Source organism: Oncorhynchus gorbuscha, linkage group LG25, assembly GCF_021184085.1.
Source record: "Oncorhynchus gorbuscha isolate QuinsamMale2020 ecotype Even-year linkage group LG25, OgorEven_v1.0, whole genome shotgun sequence".
NCBI classification, from domain to species: Eukaryota; Metazoa; Chordata; class Actinopteri; order Salmoniformes; family Salmonidae; genus Oncorhynchus; species Oncorhynchus gorbuscha.
The window spans coordinates 25,429,603-25,457,347 of record NC_060197.1 but is presented as its reverse complement, the minus strand read 5'-3'; the positions used below and the strand labels follow the sequence as shown (position 1 = coordinate 25,457,347).

The window sequence follows — 27,745 nt, the reverse complement described above, 5'->3', positions numbered from 1 at the left end:
GCAGGGAGGGAGGATAGATCTGGTTAAAGATGATCATTGACGTACTACAGAGTCCAAACAATCAGCCTTTATCAACAGAGACAGACTGGGTGGATGGATGAGAGGGGAAAAGGATGGAGAAAGGGGAGAAAAGGGGAGGACAGAGTATAAGGAGAACAAGAGACTAGTGATGGCGAGTAGAGGGGGGAGATGGAATTGAGGAATGCTGGGCATTGAATAGAATTCAATGAAACAGTGTATTATAGTGATCTCGGGGTCAGGCAGTACCTGTAGTTTGACAGCGATGACCACAGACGTCAGGTCTTTGTCCAGCTCCTTCAACATGATCAGCTTTTTCAGGGTCAGGTTAAACAGCCTGGAATAAGACAGGAGAGAGAGAGAGAGAGACTGAGCAAAATGCACTGAAAACAACATCCTAGGTCACTCGAGAACACACGGGCCACTACAAGGAAGGTACCGTACAGAAAACCACATCACATTACCATAATGGTTCTCTAACGTTTAGCTTATGACACATTGTCGCTGACTAGTCGATTTTCAACAGAATTAGGACGGGATATTTTCTTCACTTTTCCAATTGCCGTTACAGTCAATCACAGCTGAACAAACAAACAAAAAACGCCAAAGGTAAATCAAAAGTCCTTTAAATTGAATCCACCTCAGACACGTGCTTTGTGGGATGCTTACAGAAACCCCCCGAAACGACAGCACAGCTCAGACACAACCGCACCTACAGCACAGCTCAGACACAACCGCACCTACTGCTTCCAAAAGATTACGTTAAAGACTGAAAATGGAGACTAGACCTCCCCCCACCCCTCGACCCTCCACTCCCCCACCCCACCTCCTCCCACCAACTGAACAGTCCAACCCAGAAGGTCAGTGTGTTGAATTATTCACATCTGGGGCCTCTGAGACACAACTTAAACAGGCCTGGGCAGAGAGATGTAGGGAGGGAGAGGGGATGGGAGTGGGGCAAGGGGAGGAAAAGAGATATAATAGAGAGATAGGGAGAGATAAAAGACAGACAGACAGCAGTGCTAATCGCTGCTCTGCTAATGTGGCCTGGACACAGCAGGGTCATGACTGCCATAAAGAACAAGTTAGTGGACAAGACAGACACCAACGTCGGCTCCATTCCAAACCAACCCTCAGGCCCTAACCTCTAGTCACATTAAGCCAGATATAGTCAGGATTGGATAATGTGGTAATACTAGCTTCAACTTGCCTAGTCTTGTAAACCCAGACCCTAGGCGACAGTGACTGGGTTTCAATGGACCCTTTTGGCAAGTTTGATAACGGGGGGGAAAAAAACTGTTCTGGGGTGGGTCCTCTTCAGACAAATTAGCCTAAAAAAAACGAATTAAAAGATAGTCACCAAGCAGACTTGCTACAAGGTCCCGGTTCAAGACCAAAGTTGGCAGGCAAAACCTTTGCAGTGGTTTTAGTGAAGTTAGTTAACACAAACTGGGGCGGCGGGTAACCTAGTGGTTAAGAGCGTTGGGCCAGTAACCGAAAGGTTGCTGGATCGAATCCCCGAGCTGACAAGGTAAAAACCTGTCATTCTGCCCCTGAACAAGGCAGTTAACCCGCTGTTCCTGGGCCGTCATTGTAAATAAGAATTTGTTAACTTAAATATATATATTTTTAAGCCTCTTGTGAAATGCACTCATTAAAAATAACCTCTGACCTGCATCTTAGTAGCTACCATATTGTATTTTATTCAAGCTGATAAAGTAGAGACTAAGGCAGGGACGTAGTTCCTCTATGCCAAAAGAGTCCATCATTGAAACCAGGCCCTAGTCACTGATGCCAAGGGTCAGCTTTTCAAGACAACTTGCCCTCTGACAGGTTAGGTGGAAAAGATCCAAACCATTCTAGTAGATCTAGCCCCTTGTGGGCAAGGGTGTCACTCTAGCCCCTTGTGGGCAAGGGTGTCAATCTAGCCCCTTGTGGGCAAGGGTGTCAATCTAGCCCCTTGTGGGCAAGGGTGTCAATCTAGCCCCTTGTGGGCAAGGGTGTCAATCTAGCCCCTTGTGGGCAAGGGTGTCAATCTAGCCCCTTGTGGGCAAGGGTGTCAATCTAGCCCCTTGTGGGCAAGGGTGTCAATCCCCTTGTGGGCAAGCCCCTTGTGGGCAAGGGTGTCAATCTAGCCCCTTGTGGGCAAGGGTGTCAATCTAGCCCCTTGTGGGCAAGGGTGTCAATCTAGCCCCTTGTGGGCAAGGGTGTCAATCTAGCCCCTTGTGGGTAAGGGTGTCAATCTAGCCCCTTTTGGGTTAGGGGTAAATCTAGCCCCTTTTGGGTAAGGGGTAAAACTTGCCCCTCGGGTAAAGGGTAAAACTTGCCCCTTGAGGGTAAGATTTTCATACCATTTCTGTACCATACCGGGATATACGGTATTACCGGAAGTGCACACAGGAGGCACTATTATTATTTTTACACACAAAACTATTTAGGCAACAGGGATCTTGATCCAGGAGGGGATTGAATATCTCTGCAGTAACCAAGAAGTTTGATCTTGACATCTAGCCACTAACAAGTTAACAAACCAAATGTACAGCTGGAGCCCTAAACTGGATAGAATGACACATCTTAGATGTCTTATAGTTATACTCAACTTACGGTTTAGTTATAAAATAGTGGCGTATTGAAAATCATACCGCTGGTTACAGACGGCCTGGCTTCCTTTCATTGGTGAGGTAATAAGGCAGATATGGACAAGAGGTCAGGGTTTACCACGGGAATCCCAGAGGAGAGAAATGTCTGGAGTAGAAAACACGATCCAGACCTTAATAACACCAGACGTTCCCCATTGTGCTGAATGTTGATGATCCGTGTGTTCAAAGCATTTATTCAACTTTAATTCAAAGAAACGTGATGAAGGAGTCGGGATGGCAAGGTCGGTCGTCAAGGACATGGTGCTACCTGTCAATCGTTTTAATTGACTTATATGGTCCACATTTCCATATAAGGAATTTGTTATATGTGAATATTCATAATCACTTCAGGGGTATCATGAAACATTGATATCATGAAACAATTCCATTAATTACTCATATAAAGTACCTCCGAACACCTACATTTATTAGAAGAGACCGCCCGAAACAAATAAACACTCGTAAGCCAAGTTCATAATAAAGTATCTTGAATGGAGAGCAAGTCTGCCCGACTGTCCAGTGCCTGACTGTATTCACAAAGTGTCTCTGAGTACGGTAGGAATGCTGATCTCGGATCAGGTCCTCTCTGGCCGTATAATCTTATTAATTTATGATTAAAAAAATAAAAAATAAAAGGCTAAATTGAGCCTAGATCAGCACTCCTACTCTGAGTTACTTTGTGACTACAGGCCCAGTAACCTTTACTAGCACAGCTCCCTCCCGCGCTCTGCTAGGCTGAGATAATAATGTCTACCTCTCTCATTGACTGCCTGTCTCTTTATGAGGCCTCGACCTGACAGACACATCACTCACTGCTATCATAAACCCCAGCTATAAACGCCCCCCCCCCCCCCTCTCTCTCACAATTCAATTCAAGGGCTTTATTGGCATGGGAAACATATGCTAATATTGCCAGATCAAATGAAGTAGATCATAAACAAAAAAGTGAAACAATAAAAAGTTTAGTCAACATTACGCTCGCAGAAGTTCCAAAATAATAGGGAGACATTTCAAATGTCATGTGTCTACACACAGCGTTGTAACGATGGGCAAATAGTTCAATTACAAAAAAAGGGGAAATAAACATACGGGATGTATTCACAATGGTCTGTCTCTCCGCGTCGTTCTCCCTCCCCAATCTCTCTCGCTCTCTCTACCTTCCTCTCTATTTTTTACATGCTCTCTCTCTCTCTCTCCCTCTCTCTCTCTCTCTCTCTCTCTCTCACTCTCTCTACACAAGGGTCAGACAAGACTTGTAAAAACACAAAGAATCCCTGTCTGTCATAAAAATGGAACCAATCTGTGAGAGTGTGTCGGGAGTGTTAGTCACAAGACAAACATTTAGCCCCCTGCCTGTTGAAATACCACAGAAAAATTCCATGGCACCTTTACAAAATAGCATATTCAAAAATGGTGACACGTACTACAGTCGATCCTACTGTTCCAAAACAGCCAACAGCTAAATGAGTGCTAATCCAATCGCTCCTCTCACTGACATTTATTCTTACGTCTTCGGCATCTGTCTGCAACAACATAAAATCGCCTATTTTGACGTTTGAAGCGCGTGTCAATATGATCTAAGTGCCAGCAGTGAAATAGGGGCTCGCCAACTACGATACAAAAGCCTTGGCCTACATTCCCGCACCATGGCTTCTAGTAGAGAAAGGAATGAATATGGGACGAAACGGTGATATCACGGCTGTTGGGAGGGGATTTAAATACGCGACTGCAGCTTTAAGAGGCAGTTGCAATGTGGTTCCCTTGGTAACAGAGACCATCATGGGACTTGTAACCTTGCTGTGTCATACAAGCAAGCTGCGTCCAAGACACAATGATTGCGCACCTCCCCACCTTTCAACTTCCCTCTTGTGCATTTCCTCAATCGTTCTAGCTGACCTTCAGGAAACCTCCCCTCTCCGTTTCTCCTCCGAGGTAGTGGTTCGTTGATCAGGAGTAAGGCAGGGAGTCATTGTCAGTAAGAGTTAAGAGTCCCCCACTCCTTTAACACATTCCCTGTCCCCTCCAGTTCTTCTTTGACAAAATCAATCTTAACATAGTCACTAGTTAACTAATTAACTACACATGGTTGATGATATTACTAGTTTAACTAGCTTGTCCTGCATTGCATATAATCAATGCGGTGCCTGCTAATTTATTATTGAAATCACCGCCTACTTCTCCAAACGGGTGATGATTTAACAAAAGCACAATCGTTGCACCAACGTACCTATCCATAAACATCAAAGCCTTTCTTAAAATCAATAAACAAGTATATATTTTTTAAACCTGCATATTTAGTTAAAAGAAATTCATGTTAGCAGGCAATATTAACTAGGGAAATTGTGTCACTTCTCTTGCGTTCAGTGCAAGCAGAGTCAGGGTTTATGCAGCAGTTTGGGCCCCCTGGGTCGTTGCGAACTGTGTGAAGACGTTTTCTTCCTATAAAGACCGTAATTAATTTGCCAGAATTTTACATAATTATGACATAACACTGAAGGTTGTGCAATGTAACAGAAATTTTTAGACTTGGGGTTGTCACCCGTTCGATAAAATACAGAACAGTTCCGTATTTCACTGAAAAAATAAACTCTCTCTCAAAATGATAGTTACCTGATTCTACCAAATTAATGACCTAAGGCTCATATTTCTGTGTGTTTATTATATTGTAATTATGTCTATGATTTGATATTTGTTAGAGCAGTCTGACTGAGCGGTGGTAGGCAGCGGCAGGATCGTAAGCATTCATTCAAACAGCACTTTCCTGCGTTTGCCGGCAGCACAGCACTGGTTATGTATTCAAGCCTATCAACTCCCGAGATTAGGCTGGCAATACTAGTGCCTATAACAACATCCAATTGTCAAAGGTATATGAAATACAAATTATATAGTGAGAAATAGTCGTATAAATTGCACATACTACACTTTTACTTTCTTCTCCAACACTGTTTTTGCATTATTTCAACCAATTTGAACATTTTTCATTATTTGAGAATAAATAGATTTTATGTGTATTATATTAAAAGGTAAAAAAGTGTTCACTCAGTATTGTTGTAATTATACCTACCTACCTACCTACCTACCTACCTACCTACCTACCTACCTACCTAAACCTACCTACCTACCTACCTAAAAATCATCTGATTAATCGGTATGGTCCTCCAATAATTGGTATCAGCGTTGAAAAACCATATTCGGTCGACCTCTACCTCAGACTCTCACCTCTGTCTCGTGGTCGTGTGCTGGTGTACCGTTGCCTGGTTCCTTTGGTGTGGCCCCCCAAAGGGGTAGAGCTTACCCAAAAGCCTCTTGGGGTGGGTTGAAATATCAGAAAGGGCACCATGTGAGGATTTAAGCTATCGGCTCCCCCCACCACCCTTCAATCCTTCACACACACACACACACACACACACACACACACACACACACACACACACACACACACACACACACACACACACACACACACACACACACACACACACACACACACACACCTTACAGTAAGGCTCCTTCAAATCGGCACGGGGGAGGGAGGGAGATAAGAGAAAGGAGGAGAAGGAGGGCGGAAAGAGGACATGAAAAAAAAGTATTTATATAGCCCTGGTTCTGAGCCATTTCAAAGGGAAACTGACAGTCTTAAAATAGAAGCGTTGGAGTGTAGGGTGACCAGTGACTACCAAGGGAGACACACTGTGGAGATGAACGTCTATGTTATTGTTGTTAAGACAACTGTATAAACCTCGGCATAAACACAATGTAGTGTTTTCCTGTAAGGACACAGATTACATATTTAGTACAGTACATTTCCAACCGAATCCTCCTGTATTCTGGGATTCGTCAAATGAAAAGCAGATGAGCTCAGTTTAGACAAAGACATCGTCACTGGTTGTGTTGCAATTCCGTTTAGACCCGGTTGGTCGTGATTGGTTGTGTTGCAATTCCGTTTAGACCCGGTTGGTCGTGATTGGTTGAGTTGCAATTCCGTTTAGACCAGGTTGGTCGTGATTGGTTGTGTAGTGGTCAAAGAGAAACAGGGACCATCTTCGCTAGACGTACAGTCGAACAGAGAGAAACTGTCATCACTGGTTATGTTATGGTTGAGATGGGGTTTCCGTTGGCCAGAAATAGACAGCTTTTGGCCCATTTATTTGTATTTTTTAAAAGCTGATAACTAAAATTGTCACCGGACAATTGTCCAGGAGAAGAGGAATATTTTGCGAGTGTACAGTATATTCGTTATTTATCATGTGTACAGCACACAGATACAGAGCACACAGATACAGAGCACACAGATACAGAGCACACAGATACAGAGCACACAGATACAGAGCACACAGATAGAGCACACAGATAGAGCACACAGATAGAGCACACAGATAGAGCACACAGATAGAGCACACAGATAGAGCACACAGATAGAGCACACAGATAGAGCACACAGATAGAGCACACAGATAGAGCACACAGATAGAGCACACAGATAGAGCACACAGATAGAGCACACAGATAGAGCACACAGATACAGAGCACACAGATACAGAGCACACAGATACAGAGCACACAGATACAGAGCACACAGATACAGAGCACACAGATACAGAGCACACAGATACAGAGCACACAGATACAGAGCACACAGATACAGAGCACACAGATACAGAGCACACAGATACAGAGCACACAGATACAGAGCACACAGATACAGAGCACACAGATACAGAGCACACAGATACAGAGCACACAGATACAGAGCACACAGATACAGAGCACACAGATACAGAGCACACAGATACAGAGCACACAGATACAGAGCACACACGTTGGTCGTTTAATCTTCAATTTAATCTTACATTTTATTTTCCAAAGATTGCACATTTACTAGCAGAATGGAAGGAAGTGGGGGTTTATTCGATCGCCTATGAATTCTCAGAAGGCAGCCTGCCCTCTGGCCCAGTTTTCTCCACCTTCTCTTCAAGCAAATGATGGGGATCTGGGCCTGTTCCCGGGAAAGCAGTAGATAATTCACGTTGGACTCGTTAACGGAAAAAAACAGATTCTGCCAGTCCGTGGTGAGTAATTGCAGTTCTGATGCCCAGAAGTTATTTTTCGGTCGTAAGAGACGGTAGCAGCAATATTATGTACAAAGTTTTTAAAAATAAGCTACAAACAACACAAAAAAAAATTGGTCAGGAATACGCAAAACTTCAGCCTTGTTCTCCGGCGCCATCTTGTTCACCTTGCAATGTGCTGGAGGCAGTATGCATTTTGAAAACATATACTTAATTGTTTGAAACCTGAAAGTTTTACTACACATGAGGCATGTGAGGCCTACGAGGCCTTGCTTCAAAGTAGCCTCAGACCATATCCGTGGAGGCAATTATTTTATATAAACTTTCTTTCATTGTCCAGTAGCCAAAGGCACAATCCTTGTCATAGTAGCAACCCATGGTAATTGGTGCATATCAGACCTCTCCTCTTTAAAAATTCTAACGGATATTTTCATCTCTGTCGCTTGCATGTGGGGTGCGCTTTTGACAATGGTGTTCTCCCACTAGTTGCATTGTGGAACGAACTTTGTGCATAACCTACTGCCTTTGTGCGCATTGTTGGGCTTATAAGGTGAAGAAATAATAGGTGATCAACTTTTTAAGCTAAACGTTCAATAGTGTTGCATCAGACTCATTGGGTCAACGTTTTTACATATTTTATGTAGCTTCGGTTTACTGGTTGTATGAATGTGGGATCGATCCTCCCACAACTGTCCTGAATCTGTTTGGAATTAGGCCATTTCTTTCTCGACATACTAACCAATAGAATAGGTCTACTATAGGGGGATAGTCTCGTGATTTTGCCGTTCGGTACTCGTCTTTTTTTAGAGGTGGAAAAGCAAATGTGGACAGTTACTCTCACGTCGGAGTGCGCCTCAATATTAGGACACCGCACATCGTTGCACCCTGGACTTCCATGTTTTGTTAATATGAATTACCGTAATCTAATAATCTGAAGTCTGTCATTCTGAGCACCGTGGTTGGACGCCCTTATCAGGTTACGCACCCAATGCATTTGGGTTCGGTGAACTTCTCAAAATGTCCCGGAAATTGAAGTGCTGCCGGTCAAATGTCCCGTGCCACATTTTCCTAACAGAAACCCTGGGTTGAGGGAAACCAGCAGTCACCCATCAATGGGTTTTGTTATTTTTGACCGAGTAGATATCGGGGATTAGTAATAGCGCTTCACACTGTCTGTTTTAACTAGGACAGAGAAGCTCTGTGTGTGTGTGTGTAATTGGGATTATGTGTGTGTATTTGTTACGTGCACACTGTGTGTGTGGGTTGGTTCTTCTATCCTTGTGGGGACCTAAAACCCCCAAATGGATTTTAAAGGACATTAAAAATAAGAAGAATTCTCCCTTTTGGGGACTTTTCCCACATCCCCATGAGGACAAAGAATATTTCAAGCTCAGTGGTTAGGTTTATGGTGGCAGTGTAGGGTGGTAACTGGTTAGGTTTAGGGTGGCAGTTAGGGTGGTAACTGGTTAGGTTTAGGGTGGCAGTTAGGGTGGTAACTGGTTAGGTTTATGGTGGCAGTTAGGGTGGTAACTGGTTAGGTTTATGGTGGCAGTTAGGGTGGTAACTGGTTAGGTTTAGAAGTAAGGTTTAGGGCTATGGTTAGGTTTAGGGAAAACAGGATTTTGAATGGAAATTCATTGTAGGTTCCAACAAGGATAGAAAAACATAACGTGTGTGTGTGTGTGTGTGTGTGTGTGTGTGTGTGTTAGAGCTGGAAAGATTAACCAAAAATGATTGATACAGACCATACCGATCACCTACTGCAGGCATTTGTTCCTGATATCGTTCATTGCAACAAGTAGCCTAAATTAGAGAAATGTGAAGTTCGAAAGGAAATACGTCTGCTAATATGGCTGATTGTTAACGGGATAAATGATGGCAACAACCATCAAACTAGTAGTAGTTTAGAGGATAATACAAAATGATTTACGGTGGAGCACATTAATGTCATAAACTTCTCGCTCTATTTATCATACCAATTCAGGCAATTTATCATCCAGCTCTAGAGAATGTGTGTGTGTGTGTGTGTGTGTGTGTGTGTGTGTGTGTGTGTGTGTGTGTGTGTGTGTGTGTGTGTGTGTGTGTGTGTGTGTGTGTGTGTGTGTGTGTGTGTAGCGTCCTGCTGGCAGGGGTTTAGCGATTAGCATGCGTCTCACAGCAGCAGTCAGACACACCGACAGCCAGACTACAGAGGGACTAGGGATCTATCCGTACACTATAACACTAGCTTGTAAGCATTTGTAACACACCTATGAGCATTCATAGAGTCTACTCTACTCAAATACTACTAGAAGCATTCATAAACACGTCATAGCTGACTTTACCAACCAATAACACACAAACACACACACTCTAAAATGTATTATAAAATGCCTCATGGTAAATGTTGCTGATGTAGCATTAGCAGCATTAACGGTTAGCCTAGCAGCAGGTGGGCTGGGGAGATGGGCAGGCCCTGGCGATTGGGATCTTATCAATATTTGTCTAACACCTGCAGTGAAAAACAGACTAACTATGGAAGGATTTACAGGACCAGTTGAAAGTTTGGACACAACTACTCATTTAAGGGTTTTTCTTTATTTTTACTATTTTCTGATGCAGCACTCTTATCGCTCTCCTTCTTGATCAAATAGCCCTTACACAGCCTGGAGGTGTGTTGGGTCATTATCCTGTTGATAAACAAATGATAGACCCCATTAAGCGCAAACCGGGTGGGATGGCGTATCGCTGCAAAATGCTGCGGTAGCCATTATGGTTAAGCGTGCCTTGAATTCTAAATAACTCACATACAGTGTCATCAGCAAAGCACTCCCCCACCACCACACTTCCTCCTCCATGCTTCACGGTGGGAACCACACATGTGGGGAGAGCATCCGTTCACTTACTCCACTTCTCACAAAGGCACAGAATTTGGAACCAAAAATCTCAAATTTAAACTCCAGACCAAAGGACAGATTTCCACTGGTCTAAGGTCCATTGCTCATGTTTCTTAGCCCAAGTAAGTCTCTTCTTATTATTGGTGTCCTTTAGTAGTGGTTTCTTTCTTTCGACAATGGAGGCCTGACTCACGCAGTCTCCTCTGAACAGTTCATGTTGAGATGTGTCTGTTACATGAACTCTGTGAAGCATTTATTAGGCTGGAAATGTCAGAGCGGGGGCGGCAGGGTAGCCTCGTGGTTAGAGCACTGGACTAGTAACTGAAAGGTTGCAAGTTCAAATCCCCGAGCTGACAAGGTACAAATCTGTCCTTCTGCCCCTGAAAGGGCAGTTAACCCACTGTTCCTAGGCCATTCTTAACTGACTTGCCCAGTTAAATAAAGGGAAAGAAATCAAGATGTCTGGTAACTCTAATGAACTTATCCTCTGCAGCAGAGGTAACGCTGGGCCTTCCTTTCCTGTGGCAGTCCTCATGAGTCAGTTTCATCATAGCACTCGATGGTTTTTGACATGACTGACCTTCATGTCTTAAAAGTAATGATGGACTGTCGTTTCTCTTTGCTTATTTGAGCTGTTCTTGCAATAATATGGAATATGGTATTTTACCAAATAGGGCTATCTGTATACCACCCCTACCTTGTCACAACACAACTGATTAGCTCAAAAGCAATAAGGAGAGAAATTGCATAAATAAGGTTAACAAAGCACATATGTTAATTGAAATGCATTCCATGTGACAAGCTCATGAAGCTGGTTGAGAGAATGCCAAGAGTGTGCAAAGCTGTCATCATGGCAAAGGGTGACTACTTGGAAGAATCTCAAATATAAATTATATTTGGATTTGTTTAACACTTTTTTAGTTACTACATGATTCCATGTGTGTTCTTTCATAGTTGTTATATCATCACTATTATTCTACAATGTAGAAAATAGTCAAAAAATAAAGAAAAACCCTGGAGTGAGTAGGTGTCCAAACCTTTGACTGGTACTGTATGGAAAGACGGTGGCTGCTTCCTCTCTGCTTGGTATGGATCGCTACAAGCCAATAAATGAACACAGAGACACCCCCCACACACACACACACACACACACACACACACGATAATGACAGCGGTGCTGATCAGTATGCAAGTACGCTTGGCTGCACCCAGACTGGGTTGTGACTCTGCTGTTAGCCCAGTGAAAGATGGAGAAATAGATGGAGAGAGAGACGGGTGGGAAAGATGGAAGAACGAGACGGGAGAGAAAGATAGAGAGCTTGAGAGAGAGAGAAGATAGAGAGTAAGGAGAATGAGATCGAGAGAGAGGGAGATGGAGGAGAGAGAGGGAGGGATACAGAAATACAGTGAGAAAAAAAGAACCACAGAAAGACAAAGATATGGAAAGAAAGAGAGAGAGAAAGAGAGAGAGAGAGAGAGAGAGAGAGAGAGAGAGAGAGAGAGAGAGAGAGGCAGACAAAGAGGAGAAAGAGAGAGATGAGAGAGAGAGACAACGAGATGAAGAGTGAGAGACAGAGAGAACAGCAGCTTTTAGCACAGTCAGTCAGTATTGATCCGATCCGAGCTGATTCTCATTAGTTTTAACAGAGACACTGCTGAGCCCACCCACTATACTGCTCGTCTGAGTGTCCTTCTGCCGGTCTACAGTCTCTCTGTCCGTCTGTTGACCTGTCTGCCGACAGTGACTGATGTTGAGGTCCTTTCAAATCTGCTCTAACGCACCCAGTTCCCCTAAAATGATCCCGGAGCTTCTGAAAACTTAATGCCGAGTGAGTGCATGTTCCTGTTCTGTCTGCTTGGCTTTCTGTCCCCCTTCCCCCCCCTCTGTCTGTACTCGCGTAACGCCGCTCACGGATCCTGACCAGGTTAACCCACAGCCCCAATAAAAGTCGAGGTATCCCCAAATGCAGAATGACATCACTTCAATAAAACCATAATGATATTGTGTCATAATATGATGAAAAGTCTCCAATGTCATTCTGGGGAAAGCATCTTCCTCCGTGTCATCCTAAATCGTCTCGTCTGACGTTGGAACCATTATGATTATTATTCATTTTTTTTCAGAGCGCTTGGAGCGCTATGCACGACAAGTGCCTTATGGGTTATTGCTCCCGTTAAAGCAGCTGGTGTATTCTCGCCGTGGATATTTCAATCTATTCTACGACAAAAGAGACATTATGATACACTCCGCCAAGGGAGATTAGGCGCCAAACGAAGACGTCCCGATCTGCCAGTCTCTCTTCCTCCCGTGGCATTTCGCTTCTCCATTTTGTGTGTCTGTGTGTAACGGCCCAGCAGCTCGAGGCCCAGCAGCTCGAGGCCCGGCAGCAGTGTCCATACTGTGTGTGTTTGTATGTGGCTGGCTTCATGTCTCATCCGATTGTCTCGTCGGGTGTCATTGTCATGTTTCTCCATTTCCCAAATTCTTATCGCCCACGGCAACATGAGCCGGGGACCACTGCCTCCGCCTGCCAATGAAAACGACAATCTCTCCTTTCCTCGCTCTCCTTTCATCTCAAGGCTTTTTCATTCCACACTTGCATTCCTTAATTCTCTCCCTCCCAATCGGTCTCATCCGATAGAGCCTCTGCTTCACTCCATCCAACTTCATCCACCTCTCATCTCCCTCCTGCCCTCTATCCCTCCCTCTTTCCCCCAGCCTTTCCCCTAACCCTCTCCCCAGCCCTCTCTCCTCCCTCCCTTTCCCCTGCTCTCTCCTCCCTCCCTCCCTGCCCCTTGCTCCCTCTCTCCCTCCATCCTTCCTTCCTTCTCCCACGGTCTCCCCTCCCTCCTCCCCATCTCCCCCGCTCTCTCCTTCCCATGCCCCCCATCTCCCCCACCCTCTACCCTGCTCTCTCTCCCTCCCACTCCTCTCCCTGCTCTCTCATCTCCCCAACTTTCTCCACGAGGTCTCCTGCACCCCTCCAATTCCCCCGCGCCCCCCCCCCCAATTTTCCCTGCTCCCCCATCTCCCCCCACTCGCTCTCTCATCTTCCCAACTCTCCCCCTCATTTTCTCCACTCTCTCCTTCCCCCCATCCCGCTCTCTCTCCCCATCTACCATGCTCTCCTTTCCCCCATCCCGCTCTTCCCCCATCTACCATGCTCTCCTTTCCCATCTCACCCGCTTCCCCTCCTTTATCTCCCCCACGCTCTCTCTCCCTCCCATCATTCCTGCTCCCCCCCCCCCCCCAACTCACTTTCTCATCCTCCCAACTCTCCCCCCAGGTCTCTCGCCCCCATTTCCCCCGCTCTCCCCCCCCAATCGACCGCTCCACCACTCTCCCCCATCTACCATGCTCTCCTTCCCCATCTCACCCCCCCCCCCACGTCTCCCCCACTCTCCCCCCATCTACCATGCTCTCCTTCCCCATCTCATCCGTCCCCCCACGTCTCCCCCACTCACTCTCCCCCCTCAACTTCTCTCCCCGCTCTCTCATTCCCTCCCCCCATCTCCCCAAGCCTCTCTCCCACCCCCCATTTTCTCCGCTCTCCCGATCACCCCCGCTCTCCTTCCCACGCCCCCCACCCCCCCTCCCCACTCCCATCTCTCCTTCCCACGCCCCCCACCCCATCTCCCCACTCTCTCGATCACCCCCGCTCTCTCCTTCCCACTCTCCCCACTCTCTCTCTGCCCCCCGCTCTCTCACACCCATCTCCCATGCTCTTCCTCTGCTCTCTCCGTCCTCTCTCCCCCTGCTCTCTCCGCCCCCTCCCCTGCTCCCCCGCTCTCCACAACCCCTCCTCTCCTCTCCACCCCTTCCTCTTCCCCGCTCACTCTGCCCCCTGCTCTCCACACCCAACTCCCATGCTCTTCCTCCCCTGCTCTCAACCCTCCGTCCTCTCCCCCCCCTGCTCTCCACACCCCCTCCTCTCCTCCCCTGCTCTTTCCACCCTCTCCCAACCCGCTGCTCTCTCCTCCCCCCGCTCAAGCTCTCCTCCCTCTCGGTGTCTGTGTGTATGAACTAGCTCTCAATCACATCAAACTGCCAGCGCATTCCTTTAAATGTCCCTGGATGCTTCTATCAGTGTGTGTGTGTGTGTGTGGGGGGGGGGGGGTGTATTGGTCAAAGTGGGTTATAAGTAATATGTATTCATGTGCACTTTCCACAATCAGAATGCATGACTGTGTGTGTGTGTGTTCTGGCTCATAGTTAATCTGAACGCAGTACATCCTCCACGTTGTGCGTTTCTATGGGTTTCTCCCTCCGCCACAGCAAGTCTAACAAAAGGTCATAACAAACCTCCGTTTCTCTTCCTGCGCTCGTCACAGACAGCCAGTAGAGAAACTGCGGTAGTCGAGAGAGAGAGAGAGAGAGAGGGGTCCCTGGAGGAGGAAGTTAGTCTGCACAGTGCATGTGGCTGTACGCTCCACTTCTGGAGAAAGACAGAGCTCTTATCCAATTCTAATCTCGGTGGGAAATTCTCATTTAAAAATGTCCCGACGTCAACACAACCGAAACTTCGAAGACCTTAACACTGTGGGACTGTATCAACAGTGAAGGGTGGAATAGTGAAGACAAATACCAAAAGATAGTTTGAGTGGATTATTCCTTTAACTTGACAAAATATCAATTATATAGCGACAGTGTGAGAACGATGCGAATACATTTAAAACAGACTCGTTCGGTTTTTAATTCTTCCTAAGGAAGAGAAAACATCAAGTGAAAAGGCAGTGTCCATAGTCAAGCTGTGCTCTGTCCAAACTACACCTCTGACAAGAGGCAGAGAAACGCTTAAAAATGGCCGCTTCGAACTTCTTAGCCAAGCTGAAATGGGCTCGTTTTTGACCCGTGACGAAAATCGGGGGGGGGACTATGGATCCGTCTCTGTCCGTTCATACGTACGCATGTTAGTACGTGCGTAAGTCACAGGAGATATCGCAGAGACAACTGGCCCCAATTTTGACTAAACTTGGGTGAATGATGCGTCATGCCATAGAGATCTGGAATTTACAACATGACACTGATTGGCTGAAGGGGGACGCTACAGCAATCAACTGAAATCCCAAACTGAGCTTCAATTGTTGCCACTAATTGGTCCAAAAGGGGGTCATGTTTACTGGTGCCTTGTTTAACCTGAACAACTTTTACATACTTTGCTACCGAATTCCATTTCTCTCCACGGCCGTTTGGCGATATTCCGTTGCCTCGCACTGCTTCACTCCTGGTTTCACACGTCACCTTGGTTGGACCGTGGCGTGGCTAGAAGAAATGGCAAAGCAGCTTCAGAACAGCCTAGTTTGTCTTGTGCAGTGGTGGCGGCAGCGGCGGCGGGGAGAAGTGTTGTTATGCTGCCCGTGGCAATAACAACCTAGAGCCGCGGTGGCAACAGCAGGTGTGTGACAGAGAGCAGGCAAAAATAAATAGGTGCTGCTTTCTGAGCTACTAGTCTACAGAGAGAGAAAGAACCTTCCCTCCCCCTTTCGCTTTCTCTGCGGGGAGATAGAAAAAGCAATAATCGGCCTCCCTCACTCTACAACCCCCCCCAATCGTTTCCGCCACCCTCCGTTGCCCCGTATTTGCTCAATCTGTTGGGCGCAGTCAGACGCCTGCAGTAAAACCACACAAACGGCAACACACAGGCTCTCTCCAACCACTGATACAGATTTTTTTTTTTTATCAGGATGAAGTGCTGCAAAATATGTATTGCATTGTAGGTCCTTCACTCGTAGAGGTCAACTCCGTGAATGACCAGACACGAGCAAGGTCATCTCTCTCACACACACACACACACACACAGGTTAAATAAAATAGCTGATTGAAGAGAATAGTCCCCCCCCCCTCTGTAAGTGTTGGGCACGTCTCTCACTGAATTAAAGTTAGAACATTAGCAGCAGCAGCACAACAGCTAACCACAGGACCACTCATTCCAGGTTTATGATTTATTTCTACATTGTAGAATAATAGTCAAGACATCAAAACTATGAAATAACATGTGGAATCACATAGTAACCAGAAAGTGATAAACCAATCAAAATATATTTTCTATTTGAGATTCTTCAAAGTAGCCACCCTTTGCCTTTGACAGCTTTGCACACACTTGGCATTCTCTCAACCAGCTTCTTGAGGTAGTCACCTGGAATGCATTTCAATTAACAGGTGTGTCTTCTTGAAAGTTTCGTCAAGAACAGTCACAAAAACAATCAAGCGCTATGATGAAACTGGCTCTCATGGGGACCGCCACAGGATAGGAAGACCCAGAGGTTACCTCTGCTGCAGAGGACAAGTTCATGAAAAAGTTACCAGCCTCAGAAATTGCAGCCCAAATAAATACTTCAGAGTTCAAGTAACAGACACGTCTCAACATCAACTGTTCAGAGGGGACTACGTGAATCAGGCCTTCATGGTTGAATTGCTGCAAAGAAACCAATACTAAGGGACACCAATAAAGAGACATGCTTGGGCCAAGAAACACATGCAATGGACATTAGACCTGTGAAAATCTGTCCTTTGGGCTGAGGAGTCCAAATTTTAGATTTTTACTTCCAATCGCCGTGTCTTTGTGAGACACAGAGTAGGTGAATGGGTGATCTACCATCCCATCTGGTTTGTGCTTAACGGGACTATCATTTGTTTTCTTCAACAGGACAATGACCCAACACACTTCCAGGCTGTATAAGGGCTATTTGATCAAGAAGGAGAGTGATGGAGTGCTGCATCAGATGACCTGACCTCCACAATCACCTGACCACAAATCAATTGAGATGGTTTGGGATGAGTTGGACCGGCAGAGTTAAGGAAAAGCAGCCAACAAGTGCTCAGCATATGTGGGAACACCTTCAAGAGTGTGCAAAGCGGTCATCAAGGCAAAGGGTGGCTATCTCAAATATAAAATATATTTTGATTTGTTGAAAAAAATATTGGTTTCAACATGATTCCATATGTGTTACTTCAAAGTTGATGTCTTCAATATTATTCTACAATGTAGAAAATTGTAATATATATATATAAAGATAAAACTTGAATGAGTAGGCGTGTCCAAACTTTTGACTAGTACTGTAATGTCATAGAACTGATCGGACATCACAACTTTGCTAAGTGGCGCTCTCGTGCGTTAGCGCCCGGTTATCCAACCCAGCACCTTGGTCGCTCACCCCTAACCCCTTGTTCCTGGAGACACCATGTTACTTCATGTGCGGTACAGAGATAAGGGGAGGAGAGCGAGAAAGATTCTGGCCCTTCATTAAAGCGATTAGAGATTAATGTCCAAAGCACACGTCTAATCCTGTTTAGGGCTGCACTGTGTGTGTGTGTGTGTGTGTGTGTGTGTGTGTGTGTGTGTGTGTGTGTGTGTGTGTGTGTGTGTGTGTGTGTGTGTGTGTGTGTGTGTGTGTGTGTGTGTGTGTGTGTGTGTGTGTGTGTGTGTGTGTGTGTGTGTGTGTGTGTGTGTGTGTTGTATATCATGCCGGAGAGGTAGTGTAACAACTCAGTTCCCTCAGACTGTGTCACAGTGCTTCTTCTTCAGAGTGTCACTACTACTTAGTGTGTCAGTATCCCACTGTGTCGAGGTCAACCCCTATCAGCATCATAACATAACAGAAATAATACACATGGAGGGGCCTCCCGAGCGGCGCAGCGGTCTAAGGCACCGTGTCGCAGTGATAGAGGCGTCACCGCAGATCCGGGTTCGTGAGGAGGCACACGATTGGCCCAGCGTCGTCCGGGTGAGCGGATGGCTCCTAATGTTTTGTACACTCAGTGTATTTCACAGCGTCCGTGGCCATAACAGGATGTCTACCCTCTTTCCACATACACACAGTAATACACACATCCCGGTGTTGGTCCTCTGCCAGATGTGAGGATAGGATTCCACAGCTATGAGATTGATGTCAGGGCCAATTAACTGTGTGAACACACACACACACACACACACACACACACACACACACACACACACACACACACACACACACACACACACACACACACACACACACACACACACACACACACGACTCTGGTGAGGACAAGAACAGAAGTGATCCTCCACAAAACACCCTATATTGACAACCCAACATCTCAGGATTCAGCAGCATTACGATCCACATTCAACAAAGTAACCCAGACAGTCTCCCATCACAATACGACTGTTCTCTAGCGGCAGACGACAGAGAGCAGAGATACGATCCTATTCTCCTCCCTAGGCGTGTACACTTGTTCACTACACCCCATAGATGTACTGAAACGCATTGAATTGGTGTCAGCCAGGACTAGAGAGTCCATTCATTTTACATCCATGGGGGGGACGAGTGCCCACGTGGAGAAGAAGCGTAGTGTGGGCCCGCGAGAAGGGTGGAGAATGGGGTCCCTCCATCCCTCCCTCCTGCTCCACCTCACTCCGTCTGCCATTACTTCTCCTGGCAGCGGAGCGCGAAGGGAAGCTTCAGACCTCTCAGCCATTCAACTGAGCGGAAGAGTGAGCAGTGGCCCGATCCATGTGCCAGTCTTTCTTAAATCAGGCGAGTATGAGTGTGAGCGTGAGATTGTGTGTGTGTGTGTGGAGAGGGCAGGTTAGGCAAGAACTGACTATGTGGTATAGCGTAGCGGTGTGACACCCTATTGTGGTGCGGATTGATTAAAAGCACACGAGAGCAGCACACAGCCTACAATCTGTGGGCTTCCTTCCTTCGTTCATAGCTAGTGTTTCTCATTGACAGCTCAGGTGTGGGCATTAAGGAGGTGCATCTCACTGCGATAGACTACAGGACTTGAGTTTGATTCCTGCCCGGGCCTAAAGCTCCAACAACAGTCAGAAGGAGGAGGAATCCCAACCATCCCCTTAGTCCCGGGATCCTTTATACCGGCGGTGCCAGAGGAAGGCCCTAAAAATTGTCAAAGACTCCAGACACCCTAGTCATAGACTGTTCTCTCTGCTACCGCACAGCAAGCAGCACCGGGGCGCCAACTCTAGGTCCAAGAGGCTTCTAAACAGCGTCGACCCCCAAGCCGTAAGACTCCTGAACAGCTAATCAAATGGCTACCCAGACTATTTGCATTGCCCCCCCCCACGCTGCTCCTACTCTTATTATCAATGCATAGCCACTTTAATAACTCTACCTACATGTACATAATTACCTCGAAACCAATGCCCCGCGCACATTGACTCTGTACCGGTACCCTCTGTATACAGCCCCGCTATTGTTATTTACTGCTGCTCTTTAATTATTTGTTATTCTTCTCTCTTACTTTTTAGGGATTTTCTTAGAACTGCATTGCTGGTTAAGGGCTTGTAAGTAAGCACTTCACTTTAAGGTCTACACCTGTGCATTCAACGCATGTGACAAATCAAATTTGATTTGAACGTCCTCGTGTGGCCCAGCTAGAGGCCAGACGAGAACCCTGCTAAACATCTCTGGAGAGACCTGGAAATTGTTGTTCAGCGATGCTCCCCATCCAGCCTGACAGGGCTTAAGAAGATCTGCGGAGAAGAATGGGAAAAACTCCCCAAATACAGGTGTGCCAAGCTTTGTAACGTCATACCCAAGAAGACTCGAGGCTGTAATCGCTGCCAATGGTGCTTCAACAAAATACTGAGTAAAGGGTCTGAATACTTATGTAAATTTGATATTTTCCGGGCGGGTTTTTATTTATATTTATATATATACGTTTTCAAAAATGTAGGAGAAAAAAAACTGTTTTTGCTTTGTCATTATGGGGTATGTGTAGATTGATGAGGGAAAAAATGGATAAGGCTGTAACATAAAATGTAGAAAAAAGTCAAGGGGTTTGAATAGATTCCGAATGCACTTTAATAGAGCTTTTGAAGACACTTTTTAAGAGACCCAAAGACAGGTAGTTGGCCTGCTGGTGTCACTGGGATTATTTAGCTTGGGATAAATTTGAAAAAGCTGTGAGAAAGGGACGGCTGGTGACAATGCTGCAGAAACATGGTAAATTGAGGAAGTAGGTTACTGCATACTGATAGTTTCCCGCCCACAGAATAGTTCATGAAGGTAAAGTGTCCATAAGAACTGACCTTACAGAGGCACTCTCACTCTATGTAAACACACCAACAGCATTGTGGGTAGACGGGAAGTAGAAGAGGTTACAGCTACAAACCTCTACAGGGAGGGTGTTCACGTGTCAGCTTCCTGCAACAACAACAATAATAAGACACCCTGGCCGGTTCGAATCATACCCAGCCATCACAATGTCTTGAGACACAGGTGAGGGCTGGGTACGATGCTTCTAAAATAAATCACTCCTCACCTCCTCCACTTCCTTCCTTCCTTGAAGTGATCACATCGAACACGACTGGACAGGCGAAACTCTGGGTTCTATAACACAGTCTAACAATCTACATGGTGTCAGATCAGTGATTGTCTCCAGGAAGGAAAGGAAGGAAGGCTGTATTTCTCAGCGTTCTGGTTGGTTCTCGGCTTCTCTGCAGTAAAATGGAAGAAGGGGTGATGGACCGTGGCTTCTGCTAAAGCCCTGAAACTGTCCAGATCCAGCAAGGTGACATCACTATACACCCCCCCCCCCCCCCCCCCCAAATAAAAAGATTCTTAGTAATCAGAGACAGGACGTCAAACTAACGGAGATCTGAGTCCAGGACACAGACGAGTTGTGCTCTAAAAATATCTCATCTACTTACTTACCCCAAACAAAGCACTTGACAAAAATACTAAAAAGCATGTGTCAAAACACACTCAAAGGCTTTAGTACTAAACCAGCCAAGCTCTAAAGCTTTTTGAACCGGAGAAGACGTACAGTACTAAAGCCCATTAATGATGTTTTTACCCACCTTGTCTCATACAGTGGTATCTTTATTCATTGATTCTATAGTATGTTTATTATTTTAATAATGTCATTAATTTACTACGGGTGCTAGTAGCGCTATTTATTTAGGCGAGGGAGCACAAAGAAAAATGTAAATGACGTCAACTTTTCCTCAAAAGTGTGCGCCAACAGATGCAAAAGAAAACAGATCCTCCAAAATGCAACATCCGCCTGTGCTCACGCAGCCATTTTCCTTTTGACATGAGCCTATTTTTAACACCCTCAAAACTCCAAGTTCGGGATAGGCTACCTCATTTTTTTTTTAAATGGGCCATCACCACCGTCAAATCGTAAGGGATAGTTCTTCATGTTTTACCCGGGGAAAAGTCCCAGCTGCATGTCCACACCGACCATTTGATTGATCAGTCAGTTTCGCGGGAATATGCGTTTAGAGATCTTCTTGAATAACTGTTCCGTGAGCGTATTTAGAGAAGACCGGGTTAAACAATTAGCCCTTCTTGTGTTTTGTTTCAATCAAAGCGCCTATCTCTGACAATTCGGCTTCAGCTAACCATCCTAAAATCTCATTAGAAATTAGGTTTTTTTGGTGTAGCAGTAATGTTACAGCCCTACTATGCCATTATATTTCGGTTCTGTTATGTAACATGCAAATTAAATCATTATATGATCTGGCAAGACATTGATCACTTTTTCTAAACAAGCACCATCTTCTGGGCCCGAGTAGCAGGGCCGTTTAATTTTGGGCACGCTTGTCATCCAAAATTCCAAATGCTGCCCACTACCCTAGAGAGGTTAACTTCTCTAGGGTAGGGGGCAGCGTTGGGAATTTTGGATGAAAAGCGTGCCCAAATTAAACTGCTTTGCTACTCAGCCATAAAAGCTAGAATATGCATATAATTAGTAGATGTGGATAGGAAACACTGAAGTTTCGAAAACTGTTTGAATGATGTCTGTGAGTATAACAGAACTATTATGGTAGGTAAAAACCTGAAGAAAATACAACCAGGAAGTGGGAAATCTGAGGACTGTAGTCTTTCAAAGCTTGGCCTATTGAAAAGTGTCTATGGTGTCATGTTGCACTTCCTAAGGCTTCCATTAGATGTCAACAATCTTTAGAACATTGTTTGATGCTTCTACTGTGAAGTGGGGAGGGGAATGAGAGGGGAATGAGTCAGAGGTCTGCCAGCAGCCACGAGCTCAGTCTTGCGCGTTCACGTGAGAGCGACCTGCGTTCCATTGCATTTCTGAAGACAAAGGAATTCTCCGGTTGGAACATTATTGAAGATTTATGTTAACAACCTAAAGTGATTCTATACATCGTTTGACATGTTTCTACAGACTGTAACGGAACTTTTGTACTTTGCCTGCTCGTGCGTCATGAAGTTGGATTACTGGGCTGAACGCGCTAACAACAAGGAGGAATTTGGACATAAATGATGGACAATACCGAACAAAACAAACATTTATTGTGGAACTGGGATTCCTAGGAGTGCATTCTGATGAAGATCATCAAAAGTAAGTGATTATTTATAATGCCATTTCTGACTTCTGTTGACTCCAACATGGTGGATATCTGTATGGCTTGATTTTGTTGTCTGAGCGCCATACTCAGATTATTGCATGGTGTGCTTTTTATGTAAAAAAATTTTTTACATCTGACACAGCAGTTGCATTAAGGAGAAGTGGATCTAAAATTCCATGTATAATAGTTGTATCTTTTAGCAATGTTTATTATGAGTATTTCTGTAAATTGATGTGGCTCTGCAAAATCACTGGATGTTTTGGAACTACTGAACAATATAAACTCCGATTTTTGGATATAAATATAAAAAATATAAATAAATATTTAAATATAAATACCTAACAAAACATACATGTATTGTGTAACATGATGTCCTATGAGTGTCATCTGATGAAGATCCAAGGTTAGTGATTCATTTGATCTATATTTCTGCTTTTTGTGACTCCTCTCGTTGGCTGGAAAAATAGCTGTGTTTTTCTGTGACTTGGCTCTGACCTAATGTAACAGTATAACTTTAGACCGTCCCCTCGCCCATACCCGGGCGCGAACCAGGGACCCTCTGCACACATCAACAACAGTCACCCTCGAAGCATTGTTACCCATCGCTCCACAAAAGCCACGGCCCTTGCAGTAGGACTAACCTAATAGGCCTACGACTACGTGGTATAGCTGTTTTTAGGCTACAGCCGAATGCACATGCATATAGCTTAATATCATTGAACTGTTCGTGATTAGCTTGAACACACGGTGACGATATACCCCATTACAGAATAAAACAAAACATAGAATTGATGTGCATAGATGAAATTTTATCAAATCAATTGCAGTGAACAAAACCGATGGCCACTATGGTTTAGGTGTCCTGGGCAAAACGGCGTCGTCGTAACCAAGTGGTCACATATCGTTCTGGGTTCCACAGTGTACAAGGGCTCCGTGGAGTTTCGTGAACATCATCAAGGACTAATTCAAACGTCCTGACCACTTTGGCCAATCAGAACTCGGACAGGCCTCCGCAGTGCACACTGGTGGCCTAATAGTTCATCGTTCTTGCCACCGCCAGAGATAAGAAACCACCATTTACCTCTAGGTTGCTATAAATATTTGGTTTGACATTGAATTATTGCTGTAATTAAATATAATTTCTCAGAAGCCATTTGACAGAAATAGTGTCACAGCTCAGTGTATTCTCGAGTCAAATTGGAAAAAAATGTGAGGGAGCACCGCTCCTCCGACTTCTACAGGTGAATGTTGCATTGACATATTACTGAAATACTGCTGAGGTATCTATCGCCATTTGGAGGGGGGGGGGGTATACAGTGCATTTGGAAAGTATTCTGACGCCTCGACTTTTTCCACATTGTTACGTTACAGCCTTATAAAAAAAATATATATATTTTTTTTTCCCCCTACAATCTACACTCAACAACCCATAGTGACAAAGCAAAAACAGGTTAGTATAAATTTTAGAAAATGGCCTGCTGAATGGCGCAGTGGTCTAAGGCTGTGCTTACTTGAGATTCTGGGTTCAAGTCCAGGCTCTGTCGCTGCCGGCTGTGACCGGGAGATCCATGGGGCGGCACACAATTGGCCCAGCGTCGTCCGGGTTCGGGGATGATTTGACTGGCAGAGATGTCCTTGTCCCATTGCGCACTTGCGACTCCTGTGACCAGCCGGGCACAGTGCACGCTGACACAGTGGCCTGGTGTACTTTGTTTCCTCTGAGACATTGGCGCGGCTGGTTTCATGGTTTAAGTGGGCATTGTGTCAAGAAGCAGTGCGGCTTGGTTGGGTTGCATTTCGGAGGATGCACGCCGTTCGACCTTTGCCTCTCGAGTCTGTACGGGAGTTGCAGCGATGAGACAATTGGATACCATAAAATTGGGGAGAAAGTGGCAAAAAAAATCTGGAAATATCACATGTACATAAGTATTCAGACCCTCTACTCAGTACTTTGTTGAAGCACCTGGGGCAGCGATTACAGCCTCGAGTCTTCTTGGGTATGATGCTACAAGCTTGGCACACCTGCATTTGGGGAGTTTCTCTCAAGCTCTGTCAGGTTGGATGGGGAACATTGCTGAACAGCTATTTTCAGGTCTCTCCAGAGATGTTCGATCGGGTTCAAGTCCAGGCTCTGGCTGGGCCACTCAAGGACATTGAGATGTGTTCCGAAGCAACTCCTCCGCATTGACTTGGCTGTGTGCTTAGGGTCATTGTGCTGTTGGAAGGTGAACCGTCACCCCAGTCTGAGGTCCTGAGCACTCTGGAGCAGGTTTTCATCAAGGAGCTCTCTGTACTTTGCTCTGTTCATCTTTGCCTCGATCCTGACCAGTCTCCCAGTCCCTGAAAAACATCCCCACAGCATGATGCTGCCACCACCATGCGTCCCCGTAGGGATGGTGCCAGGTTTCCTCCAGACCTGACACTTGGCATTCAGGCCAAAGAGTTCTCGTGATCAGAGTCCTTTAGGTGCCTTTTGGCAAACTCCAAGCAGGCTGTCATGTTCCTTTTACTGAGAAGTGGCTTCAGTCTGGCCAATCTATCATAAAAGCATGATTTGCCAGAGTGCTGCAGAGACCGTTGTGCTTCTGGAAGGTTCTCCCATCTCCACAGAGGAACTCTGGAGCTCTGTCAGAGTGACCATCGGGTTCTTGGTCACCTCCCTGACAAAGGCCCCTCTCCTCCGATTGCTCAGTTTGGCCAGGCGGCCAGCTCTAGGTGTCTAGGAGACAATCCTGTCTCAAGAGATCTACAGGCAATTATTTTGATGTCATGGCTTGGTTTTTGCTCTGACATGCGCTGTCAACTATGGGGCCTTATATAGACAGGTGTGTGCCTTTCCAAATCAATTGAATTTACCACAAGGTGGACTCCAATCAAGTTGTAGAAACATCTCAAGGGTGATCAATGGAAACAGGATGCACCGGAGCTCAATTTCAAGTCTCATAGCAAAGGGTCTGAATACTTACGTAAATAAGGCATCTGTTTTTTATATTTAATGCATTTGCTAAAATTTCTAAAAGCCTGTTTTCTCTGTCATTATAGGGTATTGTGTGTAGATTGATGAGGAAAAATGTAATCAATTTTAGAATAAGGCTGTAACGTAAAGCAAAATGTGGAAAAAGTCAAGGGGTTTGAATACTTTCCGAATGCATCAGAAATAAACTTAGCATAAACACATACAGTAGCATATGAGCATACAGTATATTATAATATAACAGAGAAAGGGGAAAAGTGGAATAGAAAAACTGGCACTGGCGCACACACACACACACACACACACACACACACACACACACACACACACACACACACACACACACACACACACACACACACACACACACACACACACACACACACACACACACACACACACACACACACACACGGGATCTTGAGAGCCTTTGTTCAGAATGACCATGGATGGATGTCAGGTGTGTGAGATTTCCTGGCTACTCTTCCTACTGCTCCATCACATTGGATTAATACACTCCCTTCCAGTTAAACCCCCCTCCAAAATATAACTTCTATTACAGCAAATCTAACCTATCAATTGATATACTAATGATCGTAGAACGTTGCTAAAACCCCTGGCAACCTTGGAATCCAAATCTAACGGTGGAGCCTTGAGCTATGGGGAAATACACCGACAGTCTGTTCTGTCGTGGAACGAACAACTGGTTTCTGTATGCCACCATCTGAATGGCCAGTGGTGCATTTGATATGACGGATCTCCCCCAAAATACCGCGACCGACCGAGAGATAAAAATGCTCTATCGTAAACATAGGCACAGGATACTCTCGTGAGGGGTACGTGTACAAGAACGATACAGAAGTTGATTCTGTATTAGATTGTGGCAGACTAACCTATAGGCTACGTGTCTGGGTTGACCAGATAGACAACAATAAAATGTTATTGCAAGTTGAGAATGTCTTATTATGCTATTTACCCAGTCACCTAAAAACAATGCAAACACTGCCTTTTATGTCTGCCACAGTTATGTTAGAGAATTTAAGATCGTTTTGGTAGTAAACCCAAAGTATGACCCGTAAAACCCACAGTGGGCGTCTTTAAATGGTCTGCAAACAGTACTTATTTGTCTTAAACGAAGAAAAAACAGACAAGAAGAACCAACGGATAGAACTAACGTTTACTTCCCTTACTCGAAGGCTCTTACCTCGGCACACAGCTTGGTGAAGAGCGGTCCACTTCCCAGGTGGCGTATAGGTTCATGTGGACAGGGCGATTCGAGGTGATCGTGACCGGTTTGGAGGGTTGCAAGTGCGGGGAGGGGGCACCTCCAGTCCGCGGGAGCCCTCCTCGCTCCGACATCCTGGAGGTAGGTTAGCTTAAACGAAGGGGTATAAAAGCCTCTTTCCCTTCTGCCTCTTCGTTGCAAAAACCTCGGTGTGCCTGTCTAGGCTACACGTTAAAATTTTCGTCTGTGCAATTAAAAGTGAATCCGTATCTCCTATACAATTGAATAACTATTATTTTGGTCGTACTAAATTGTAACTTTACCGTGAATTTCCTTTCTTTCAGAGAGCACAACGAGCAAACCCTCTTTCTCGCTCTCAACTTGTCTCTAGCCTGGTGCAGGAAACAGAACATTTCTCCACCAAGGCAAATCGCACAATCAGAGAAGAGGCGAAGCGAGAGGTTCTACTCCCCCCCAAAGTCTGCCCACGAAAACAAGACCACGAAGTGAGGAATTTTTGTATGGAGGTCAATGAGTCTCGAATTTGGTCAACAACAAAAATAATTGCAAATGTTCTACGTGAGGCTTCTTTGACCGAATATATGGTTTGTATTGGGT

The 27,745-nt window shown here is 45.4% G+C and overlaps 1 protein-coding gene across 2 annotated transcripts in view; it reads right to left on the bottom strand.

Moving 5' to 3' along the window:
• Positions 1-27,745, bottom strand: part of LOC124014529 (phosphofurin acidic cluster sorting protein 1-like) — a 51,464-nt gene extending 23,719 nt beyond the window's left edge. The window contains exons 1-2 of one of the 2 annotated variants that reach the window (XM_046329634.1): positions 27,107-27,745; positions 268-355 (exon numbers count right to left, since the gene is read on the bottom strand). In XM_046329634.1, coding sequence (XP_046185590.1) covers positions 268-355; positions 27,107-27,261 — 243 coding nt within the window. In that variant the 5' untranslated portion in view covers positions 27,262-27,745. The remainder of the gene's footprint in view (positions 1-267; positions 356-27,106) is intronic. The other variant, XM_046329633.1, reaches the window with a different exon arrangement.